The sequence below is a fragment of the Nicotiana tabacum genome, chromosome 6 (genome assembly GCF_000715075.1).
Source record: "Nicotiana tabacum cultivar K326 chromosome 6, ASM71507v2, whole genome shotgun sequence".
Taxonomy (NCBI): Eukaryota; Viridiplantae; Streptophyta; class Magnoliopsida; order Solanales; family Solanaceae; genus Nicotiana; species Nicotiana tabacum.
In genome coordinates this window covers 76,140,285-76,152,458 of record NC_134085.1, presented here as the reverse complement: position 1 = coordinate 76,152,458, position 12,174 = coordinate 76,140,285, and the positions used below count along the sequence as shown (strand labels likewise).

The 12,174-nt window shown below is 34.2% G+C and overlaps 1 protein-coding gene across 1 annotated transcript; it reads right to left on the bottom strand.

The window, feature by feature from the left end:
* Positions 1-6,287: 6,287 nt before the first annotated feature.
* On the bottom strand, positions 6,288-8,074 carry LOC142181893 (uncharacterized). Its single transcript, XM_075255537.1, has 4 exons — positions 7,843-8,074; positions 7,081-7,397; positions 6,672-6,776; positions 6,288-6,539 (listed from the first exon to the last, which is right to left on the bottom strand). Exons 1-4 carry the CDS (start codon positions 8,072-8,074, stop codon positions 6,288-6,290), a joined length of 906 nt encoding a protein of 301 aa, XP_075111638.1.
* Between the last annotated feature and the right edge of the window lie 4,100 nt (positions 8,075-12,174).

The window sequence follows — 12,174 nt, the reverse complement described above, 5'->3', positions numbered from 1 at the left end:
ATTCGTACAAATTTGATACATCTACAATAATATATAAACTAAAAATAAATTTTATACAGCTAATTATATAGTATACAATATATTTACAACTTTCATACATTATTTTTACCCAGTTAAATACATCTACAACTTAAATACAATTTTCATACAAATTTTATACAATATGTCTTGTATATATTTTGTATCTGATTTGTATATATTTATAAGTGGTGTGTTCTTCTTCCTCTCTAAAATTCCAATCAAAACTTTCTCTTTTAATACAATTTTGATACATATCAGCAACTTTATGTGAAAAGATAGTATTTATAACTTAAATACAAATTTTTTACAATGATTCATACATTATACAACTATTTTTCAACTTTCATACAACATTCAAATAAAATATATATATATATATATACTAGATTTTATCATCATACAACTATTTTTAAATTCATACAACATTCAAATTAAAAATATATATAACTACAACAGAATACAATTTTACTACACCTTTAATATATCTTCTTCTTCTTCTTCTTCTTCTTCTTCTTCTTCTTCTTCTTCTTCTTCTTCTTCTTCTTCTTCTTCTTCTTCTTCTTCTTCTTCTTCTGTATTTATAACTTAAATACAAATTTCTTACAATGATTCATACATTATACAACTATTTTTCAACTTTCATACAATATTCAAATAAAAAATATATGTAACTACAATATAATACAACTTAAATACAATTTACATATAACTTTAATATAATTTCGTAAAAAGATTGTATTTTATAACTTAAATACAAATTTCTTACAATGATTCATATATTATACAACTATTTTTCAACTTTCATACAACATTCAAATAAAAAATATATATAACTGCAATATAATACAACTTAAATACGATTTACATATAACTATAATACAATTTTAATATAATTTCGTAAGTATATTGTATGTCATGTATTCTTCTTCTTCAATCTGATATTTTCAATCTGAAATTCGGCCAAAATCAAGTCTAATCTTCACCAAACACTCTCAAAATTGAGATATAAATTACAATTAATATTCTCAACTTTTCGCAACAATACCCAATCCAAACAAATAATAGTTTCTTCTTCTTTTTCTTCTTCTAAAATTTGGCCAAACTCAAGTCTAAGCTTCACCAAACCCCCTCAAAATTGAGATATAAATTCCAATTAATATTCTCAATTGTTTGCAACAATACCCAATCCAAACAAATAATAGTTTTTGAAAATCCAAATTCGAATTCAAAGCTTCGAAACTTTTTAATGGCTGTCAATGGTGGAGAATCAAATACCTTCAAAATTTATTGACTGACAATTTTAATTCAAACATCAATTGTGCAGCATGAAAGGAAATTGCTAAGTTAAAACTCTATAATAAAACGATTAAAAATTGGGAAAAAATAGAGAAGTAGAGTAGAGAGATGAAGAGAGAAAGAGAGGGGACAAGCATAAAGGGAAAAGAAATAATTAATATTCCTTATTCAATTCCAAATATAAAGGAATACTCATTTAAAATTTATTTGTATATAATTTGTAAATTGTATATAACCATGTAATTAAATTAAAACTTGATTAGGAAGAATAAAGTTTCATATATAGTACAGGAAGGTAAAAATCCCTTCTTTTTAAGACTGCGTTACAAATCATCGGTCAATTACTTTTTAAATCATTATTTGAAGTAAGATAGGTATCATTTGAATTATAGATAAAGAATTAAGTAGAAAATAATATATTTTAATTTAAAATATTACATGAGGGGGAATTCATAATTTAAAGAGAAAACTTGGCATTGCTTGGGATACGGGAGAAAAAAAATCTATAAACTAAAATTACAGAGGAGTTCGACTTTTAAATTTTAATAAAAAGTTGGAGGGGAAAATGGTTTTGATCATCCATCTGTATACTATATCTATCTAAAAGGGGTATGTACCTTTTTCAATGAATTATATCACCAATTACCTAATTTTATACGCATTACAAAGTGACAATTTAAATTATTGATGTGAATTTGCGAGTTTCTCGCGTGGTTCTATAAGTTTCTACTTATTTATTGCGCCCAGCTATTGAGAAGAAATTTGAAAGTTTTTCTCCCCACCTTCTGATTTCAGTTATTAGAGATCTATTATTTAGTGATTTTTCCAGCCTGAGAAATGAATATAAACGATATTCATGTATCCTGGCCCATTGACTAACTTCCAAATAAACTCCAGCTCCAGTCGCAGAATAACACCACCACCAATATTATTATTACTATTTTTAGGATATGCGCTATGGGCGTGTATCTCATCAATAAGTATAAAACTTTGAAATTTTATATAAATATTAGTAAATTATTATAACGATTTAACCGGTCGTTTTGAGAGTTGTAGCTTTGTTCTCCCATTTACTATTCCTTTTGTACTTTATAGTTGTTATGTGACTTATCGGGTTAGTCGGCTCGGGTTTGGAGAGATTTCGGAATGAATCGAGACACTTAGTCTCAAGGTTGGGTGCTTAAGTTGAAAAGGTTGACCGAATGTTGACTTATGTGTAAACGACTCCGGAATGGAGTTTTGATGGTTCCGTTAACTCCATCGGGTGATTTTTGGACTTAGAAGTGTATCCGGATTTTGATTTGGAGGTCCGTAGTTGAATTAGGCTTGAAATGGCAAAAGTTGAATTTTTGGAAAGTTGGCCGGCAGTGAACTTTTTTATATCGGGATCAGATTGAAATTCCGGAAGTTGGAGTAGGTCCGTGGTGTCATTTGTGACTTGTGTAAAAAATTTAGGGTCAATCGGGCGTGATTTGATAGGTTTCGACGTTACTTGTAGAAATTGGAAGTTCAAAGTTCATTAGGCTTGAATCTTTGTGCGATTCGTGTTTTTAATGTTGTTTGAGGTGATTTGAGAGCTCGACAACCTTCGTATCGTGTTTTAGGACTTGTTGGTATGTTTGGTTGAGGTCCCGAAGGCCTCGGGGTTATTTCGGATGGTTAACGGATCGAAATTGAAAGTTAGTGCATTGCTGAAGCAGGAGCTCTTCTGGTGTGATCGCACTTGCGAGGTATTTGCCGCAGGTGCGATGCTGTAAATACGGCTGGATTTGCGCAGGTGCGGAGATGGGCTGGCCTGGGCAGGGCGCATGTGCGAGGGGTTGACCGCATCTGCGAGCCCGCAGGTGCAAGCAAGGCTCTGCAGATGCGGAGTTGAGAGAGGGGACTGATTCCGCAAAAGCGGAAAGAAGGCCGCAGAAGCGCCTCCGCGGGTGCGGAACCTGGAGCGCAGATACGAGCGTGGAGGATTTAAGTGAATACTGCAGAAGCGGAGGATTTTACCGCAAAAGCCGTTAACTGACCGCAGGTGCAAAAAGCTTGGCAGTGTCTCATAAATGGGGGTTCCGAGATTTTTCACCATTTATAACATTTTAAGCTCGGTCTAAGGCAATTTTTGCGAGGGTTTTCGAGGGAATTCTTGAGGTAAGCCTCTTTTGCTCATTTTTATTAAATAATCTCGGTTCCCTATTGATTTTCCCACCTACATTGTATGATTTTGAGGTGAAATTTGGGGGTTTGAGGCTAGGGATATTGAGAGTTGATTTGGGGGATTTGGGCGACAATTTGGTGTTGGATTTTGATAAGTTTGGTATGGTTAGACTCGTGGTGGAATGGGCTATCGGGTTTTATATTTTTTATCAGATTTTGGGACGTGGGCCCGGGGGCGTCTTTGAGTCAATTTTTGACTTTTGATTAATAACTTCGTATTTTCTTGTGAAATTGATTCCTTTAGCTCGTTGTTGATTGTATCGTACTGTTTGTGGCTAGATTCGGGATATTTGGAGGCCGACTTGGGAGGCAAAGGTGTGTTGGAGTAGAGATTTGCTCGGATTGAGGTAAGTAATAGTTCTAAATCTTGTTTTGAGGGTATGAAACCTCGTATTATGGGTCTTGTGACTAGTTTGGAAGTGATACACTTGCTAGATGACATGCGTATGGGCGTGCACCATAGGAATTTTGATTTGGTATGTTCCGTGGAACTGTGAAGTTGAATAAGTTGTTGTTAGCTGTATGTTCTCCATGTGTTGTAGAAATTTGACTGCAAATCATGTTAGAAATCATGTTTAGGCTATGTGTTGGTACTGTAGGGACCCACAGAGGTCGTGTACTTATTGAATTATTTGTTGTCTTCTACTCAGTCGCAGTTTTACTTGTGTATCATATCTTAGTCTCTTTTATTCCTTGTTGATACATTACATCATTTCTGTTTGGGTTGTTTTTCATGATTTCTGAGAGCCCGAGAGACTGGAGAGGTTGGTGACTGAGTTAGGGCATGAGTGCCGAGTTGTGAGCTATACATACATACATACATACATATATATATATATATATATATATATATATATATATATATATATATATATATATATATATATATATGTGTGTGTGTGTGTGTGTGTGTGTGTGTGTGTGTGTGTATTTATAGATATTTATGGGATCGGGCTGCACGTCGCAATGTATTTTATTGATTTATGCCATGATTGACTTGATATATCGCTTACGCTGAAGGCGCCCCTCCGGAATCAGTACACACCCCTAGTGAGCGCAGATACCTACTGAGTGCGAGTGCCGAGTGCTGAGCTATTGAGAAAGATTGAGTGACTATTACTCTGAGAGGATGCTTTTGATTTCAATATTGTTGCAGTTAGCTGCCATATATCACTGTCTTAAAGTTTTTTGAAAGATATTACGTTCTGTTTTAATTGAACTTGACATGAGGTAACTGATTTGACCTAAAGTTGTCAAACTTGAAAGCATGCATATTTTCCTATGTTGAAATTGCTGAAATTGAACTATAATTGCCGAGCTCGTCACTAATTTCAGTTCTTTATTTAGTCTTGTTACTTACTGAGTTGGTTGTCACGCTACACTCTGCACTTCGTATGCAGATCCAGGTGTTTTCGAACACGGTGGATGTTTAGTTCATCGCACAGTTGATCTTCTAGGAGATTCTGAGGTAGATGTCCGACGCTTCACAGACCTTGTTTCTCTTTCCCTATATTTTTTGCTTATTGTATTTAGTTTCAGACTATATTAGACAGTATTTTTCAGACTTGTGATATTTAGATGCTCATGTACTCAGTGACACCCTGATGTTGCGAGTTTTGCGTTGTGTTTTGGATTTTCTATCCTATTTATGAGAGGTTTTACTCTTTAAACTAATTTAAGTCCATTTTTGCTATAAGTGTTGGAGTAAATTCGTAAATGTCGGCTTGCTTAGTACCACGTTAGGCGCCATCATGACAGGCTAGTTTTGGGTCGTGACAATTATGTATACTTGATATGCAATTTTTAATTATCATTTTGAAAGTCTTTCTACGATTTGATATTAAATAAAATCGTATAATAATTATGGATATTAAAATAATTTCACATAGCCATAGTGTTAATTAGATTGTGTATTTAAATGTTGATACATAAATTTAATAAAAGGAGTGTTTGACTAAAAGATAATGGACATACAATTATATATATTAAAGGATCAAAACATATTTTTTCACAAAAATTCTTTCTCTATTTTAATTTTTATTTTTGCTAAAATAATTAAATCATATAAAAATAATTAGTTTTAATTTTATGATGGTTATAAATCTATGTTTAAGAATAAGGAAAATTGAAGAAGTGTTGGTCAATATTGTCGACTTTAGTTATATTTCATACTTATTCTTTTTCTATTTTGTTTTTTTATTTTTACTAAGATACTTAAATTATATAAACTCAAGATATTAGCTCATTGAAAATTTAGAAAATCAATTTTAATATATAGCATATAAAACATTAATGGCAGTTATCTTTTTTTTTTTGGTAATTCACAATATTATTAATCACCAAAAAATCAAATTACATCGTATAGTGGCCAGCTCGGCCTATACATAACTTTACCCTGTACTCCTATCCTTACCAGACTATTTTACCCTGTTTTTACACATTTAGCTCTTGTACCCCTATAGAAGTTTTTGCTGCAGGACTTCTCTAAGCTTGCTTACAGCCCGTATATTACATGTGTATGCTATCTCTCTAATGATGCTCTTAGTATCTCTGTGTACCTTATCAAAAACTCTATGGTTTCTTTCATTCCATATACTGTACAATGTTTCAGCTAGAACCATTCACAAAAGATGCCCTTCAACAGATTTCTTCTTTGCTTTCTCCACAAACCAGGCTACTAGTTGATTCCACATCTTTATTTGCACCTGGATATGTAGCCAATTGAAAATTCCTGCCCATAGTCTAGTGGTGATAGTACATTCTCAGAATAGATGAGCATGAGTCTCTGGATGATTTCCATAAAAAATACATATTGGATCCACGTTAATATTCCATATGATTAGCCTGTCAGTTGTCATCATTCTTTCCTGTATGATCAGCCACATGGAGAACAATGCTTTAGGTCTAGCTAGATTCTTGAACATGATTGTTTTCCACTCAACTTTAGCTAATGATCCAATTTGCTGCAGATATAGTTGTTTGATCTTGCTGCATTTGCCATTATCTCCCTGCATCTGTGTATTTGGACCAACAACAATGATGATCTTTTAAACCATCCAACTCGCTTGCTTTGGCCCTTTGACTGTAGCAATAGGGTGCCCTTTTATGTAGTACATGTGAACCCATTTGATCCATAATCTGTCTACCTTTGTTGCCAAGTCCCATTGTAACTTGAGAATGACTGCTTTATTCCAGCTTTTAAGATTTAGGATGTTCAACCCTCCAGCACTCTTAGGTTGACAAACTTTGTCCTAAGATATTAATGCACATTTGGTAATGACATTAGTTCCTGACCACATGAAGCTTCTACAGTATGCTTCAATAAGCTTGATCACCTTGGAGGGCATCAGGAATATTTGAGACAAATATGATTGTACTCCAAAGAGAGCAGTTCGAATAAGTTGAACTCTACCAGCATATGATAGCTTTCTTGTAGTCGATAATGATATTTTAGCTACTATTTTTTCATTCATTGATTGCCATTGTGCCACCTTCATCTTTTTGGTAGTAAGAGGGACCCCCAAGTACTTAAATGGTAATTCACCTTGTGTATACCCCAGCTGTTGGATTAATATCCTGATCTACCTTGCACACTCTACCAAAATAGACCGAACTCTTGTTGAGGTTGGCTTTTAGTCCAGATGCTGTGGAGAACTGATCAAAACATTGCTTCAGCATTGCAACAGATTGATTATCACCTCTAGAAAACAATAACAGATCATCTGCAAAGCTCAAGTGAGTAATGCCCAGTTTTTTGCACTTTGGGTGAAAATGAAATTGCTTTTCATTCTTCAGATTAGTGAGAAGTCTACTTAGATATTTCATTGCCAAAGCAAATAGAAATGGGGATATTGAATCCCCCTGTCTGAGTCCTTTAGCAGAAAGAAAAGGTTCAGTTAGCTCACCATTTATCAAGACAGAGTAACTCATACTATGCATACAGGATGACACCCACTAAGTGAAACCCCAGACCTTCCATGACTTGTGTTACATAGCTCCATTCCACATTATCATAAGCTTTTTGTAAATCTACCTTGATCATACATCTAGGTGATATATGGTTCCTTGAGTATGCCTCAATCAGTTCATGTGCTAAAATGATATTATCAACTCCTTTTCTCCCAAGAATGAACCCAGCCTAAGCTCTATCAATCAGGTAGTTCATTACTTTCTGCAACCTTGATGCTAAGATTTTGGAGATAATCTTATACAACACAGAGCAGCAAGAAATGGGTCTGTAGTCCTTTATGGTAGTAGGGTTGGTGATATTGGGTAGTAAAGTAACTGTAGTACAGTTAATGGCCTTAGGCATCACACCAGTAGCAAAGAACTCCACTACTGCTTCATATACATCAACCTTGATAATCTCCCATGCTTTTTTGAAGAAGACTGCATTATAACCATTAATGCCAGGAGCTTTATCATTACCAACTACTTCATGTTTGGATATATCTTTGATCAGTTCTACTACCTGCTGATGTTTCAGTTGAGGCCCCCTTTTCACAATTTGCATGTTAACAACAGGAAGAGTTGTAGCTGCAATTCCCATAAGGGCCCTATAAAATCCACTATCTCCTTCTTGATACTTTTAGGATCTGGTAGGATCTCACCATTCAGAGCTGTTAGTGTAGTAATATTTTTCCTGCTTGTTCTGTCTTTCATCATTGCAAAAAAATATTTATTGTTTCCATCCCTACATTAATCCAGTGAGCTCTAGGTTTCTACTGCAGAATCTTCTCTTCAATACTTGACCATTTTTCTAGTCGAAATCTGGCCTCTTTCTCCATCATCTTAGTTGGTCTGAATAATCCCTATTCATTTCTTGCTGGTATTCAATAAGATCTATTCTTGCTTGGTTTATCTTCTCTGCTATATTTCTGAAGCTTCTATTGCTTAAGTTCTTAAATACAGGTTTCATTGCTTTCAGCCTGTACCACATAGTAGCTAGTTTACAAGACTGATTCTCTCCTTGCCATCTTTCCCTTACAATATTCTGAAAATCTTCATGTTCTGCCCAAACATTTACAATATTAATGGCAGTTATCATTATATCTAACATAGAATGTATATTTATGTTAATATACTTATTTCTCATAATTGTATAAATATTTACCACTAACAGATTTATTCTATTCTATTTTAAAAAAATAATTATATTTAAGGGGAAAAATAGACAAACGTAACGTGTGGATATGGAGAAAACTTGAAAAGAAGTTTTATCACTATATTCCTAATCTGTACCATAAATTGATATAGTGACATTATTCTTTTATTAATTGAAAAGCAAACAAGATTTAGGAAAGATTTAGGATTTCTTATATAATTCAAATAATCTAAGGAACGATTCAGTAAATAAAATTTGACTTAATTTTAAAATCCTAAATATTAGAAAAGTAATTCAAAATAATATTTTATTCAATATAAAATTGATTTTTTAAAGGGTAAAAAAATCAAACAACATTGTGCTAATGATTTTCGTAATAATAATAATAATAATAATAATAATAATAATAATAATAATAATAATAATAATAATGATAATAATAATAATAATAATAATAATAATAATAATAATAATAATAATAATAATAATAATAATAATAATCAACTAATTCCGGAAACCGGGATGATTCAACAATTACCCCCTATGCAATTATCTCATTGGATGCCGGGTATGGAAAGTGCACCTACGGTACTTCAAGCGCTGCCGATGGCGAAAGTGCATCCACTAGAGGTAACCATGGCTACAACAGCAAGGAAATTGACTTACTCTGCTAGTTCTAGAGAAAACACGAAGACAATGGCAGATGTGGTCAAAGGAAATCGGGTACAACAACAAGGTTTACAACTAAACTTCTACCCACCAGAAATCAGGGATGGAACTAAAGTTGTTAAACTTAATCCAGAAGAATTGGATCAACAATGTCAGAAATGGAAAATAACCTTAATTGGCTATGTGATTGGGAAAATCCACCGTTCAAAGAGATATTGAAGTTTGCCTATGGAGTGTGGAATTATGTAGCAACTCCAAAGGTATTTCTTCATGATGATGGCTATTTTCTCTTTCGATTTGAATCTATGAAAGATAAACTTCAAATTATGCAAAGTGGACCTTATACCTTTAACAATCAACCAATGATTCTAAAGGATTGGGATCTTGATTTCAATATCCAAAATGAACCTATGTGTGTGATTCCAGTATGGTTCACATTCCCAGGTCTATCAATTTAGTGATGAGCGGAGGAAAATCTAGGGAGAATTGCAAGCTCACTAGGTAAACTAATCTGCACTGATAAATTGACTGCTCAATGTGAAAGGATATCCTATGATAGGTTTTTTATAGAAATAGATATTACCCACACAATGCCTAATAGGCTTACCACAAAAAGATCAAATGGGAAACTATGGGAGCAGGTTATTGAGCATGAGTGGCACCACAATTTAGTCAGGAATGCAACCATTTTGGGCACCTAACTGGTGAATGCAATAAGAAACCAGGGGTAACACGAACAGCTGACAAACCTAACAACAAGAAGAATATGAAGGCCAAATGGGAGTGAAAATCTAAACCTACAGGGCAACCAGTTAAAAAGGTGCCTCTTAAAGATAAAGAGGAGGTCACTACTGAAACTATTTAGCAACAGATTGATGACCTGCAGTTCCAGATAAATGGTAGAGGAAAACAGGCAGTTGTATATCATGGGACAAAGCATAGGAAAGAACATCTCATTGACTCTGATGTACTTGCTAAAAGAAACCAATGTGTTGTGGTGAGGATACAGGAGAATGACCAAAGGCTTCTAGATCAGGGGCTAAATGCAGGATCCTCTCAAGGGTTAGAGAAATGGATCAACCCTACAACTGCCCCCTCTCCCCATCCCTTCTCAATAATTATTTGTGCTTGTAATATTAAAGTACTTAACAAGTCCTTTAAACAAAGAGAATTTAAGAGATTTCTGAACAAGAACAAGATAGATTTAGTTGGGTGCTTGGAAACTAGGGTTAAGAAGCTTAAGGCTCCTAGTATTCAAAAAAATGGTGTAGAGTGGAAGTTTATTGATAACTCTAACTCTGCTCCTAATGGTAGAATCTGGATTAGATGGAGGTCTAATACAGTAACACTTATAACATTAGACTCACATCTCAGCTAATTCATTGTCAAGTCAAGGATAGGCAGTCAACATTCACTAGTTCTATTACTTTTGTTTATGGAATGCATAATATAGCAGATAGGAAGGCCTTATGGAGTTAGCTGAGACATATTAATACAATGATCACTGGATATTATCTTATCATTGGAGATTTAATAGTATACTACTTGTTGATGACATGATCAATGGTATACCGGTATATCTCAGATATTGCAAACTTTCAGCAATATGTGGAAGATATTGGTGTTGGGCAACTCACAAAAAAGGAAGCCAATACTCCTGGAGTAACAAAAGAGAAGCATGGCAGAGAATTTACAATCACATAGACTAGGCTTTTGAAAATGTAGATTGGTTCAACTATTACAATGGAGTTGAGGCTGATTACATGCCATCAGAGAACTCGGATCACACTCCTATAATAGTAAATACAGAAACCAAAAGAACAAAAGGGAAAAGACCTTATAGACAGCTCAATGTTCTACTGAAACAGGAAGGATACAGAGAAGTAGTTGCATGTACTTGGGCACAGGACATATATGGATACACTATGTATACTGTATTGGGAAGCTAAAGCTAATATCGGAAGCCAAGTAAAGACATGCACAAAAAGATGTCCTCTATAGATCTCAGACTGGCACAACTTAGCAGCTGAAACACACAGAATCACTGAATGAAGATTTCTTTAATACCCAACTAATTGAGGAAGAAAATCTAAAACTTATTCAACTGAAACAGTGGCATAGAGTTAAAGAGAAAGTCATCAGAAAAAAATCCTGGGCAACCTGAATTGCTTATGGTGACTCATACTCTAAGTATTTCCATGCATACTTGAAAGCTATACATGCAACGAACAAAATATTATCTATCTATAATGAAGCCAATATGAGACTAACAGATCCATCACTGATACAAAAGGAATTATTGGGTTTCTTTCAAAAATTACTAGGCGAAGCAGCTCCAGTTCTATATGGACTTGATGTGAATATAGCCATAAATGGTCCCTACTTGACACTGGCACAGCAGCAGTAAATGCTTCTACCAGTAACTAGAGAGGAAATCATACAGGTTATTTAAGACTTACCTCTGGACAAAGCACCTGGTATAGATGGGTACCCAACTGAGCTTTTTAAGGAGTTCTGGCCACTTATTAGAGATGAAGTAATCACAGGAGTGCAAGAATTATTTACAACTGAAAAATTATTGAAATAGGTGACTTGTACTACTGTTACATTAGTACCAAAGTCTCCAAATCCATCCTTTATCAAGGAATATAGACCAATTGCTTATTGTACAACCCTCTACAAGATCATAGCAAATATATTGACAGGAAGACTGAAGCCAGTAGTAGATCAAATAATAGGGTCCTCACAATCAGTTTTCATTTAAGGGAGGAACATTATGGATAGTGTGATCATAGCACATGACCTGCTGAAAGGTTATTCCCAGAAATCATCACCTCCTGGATATTGATCAAAGTGAATATTAGGAAACTTTATGA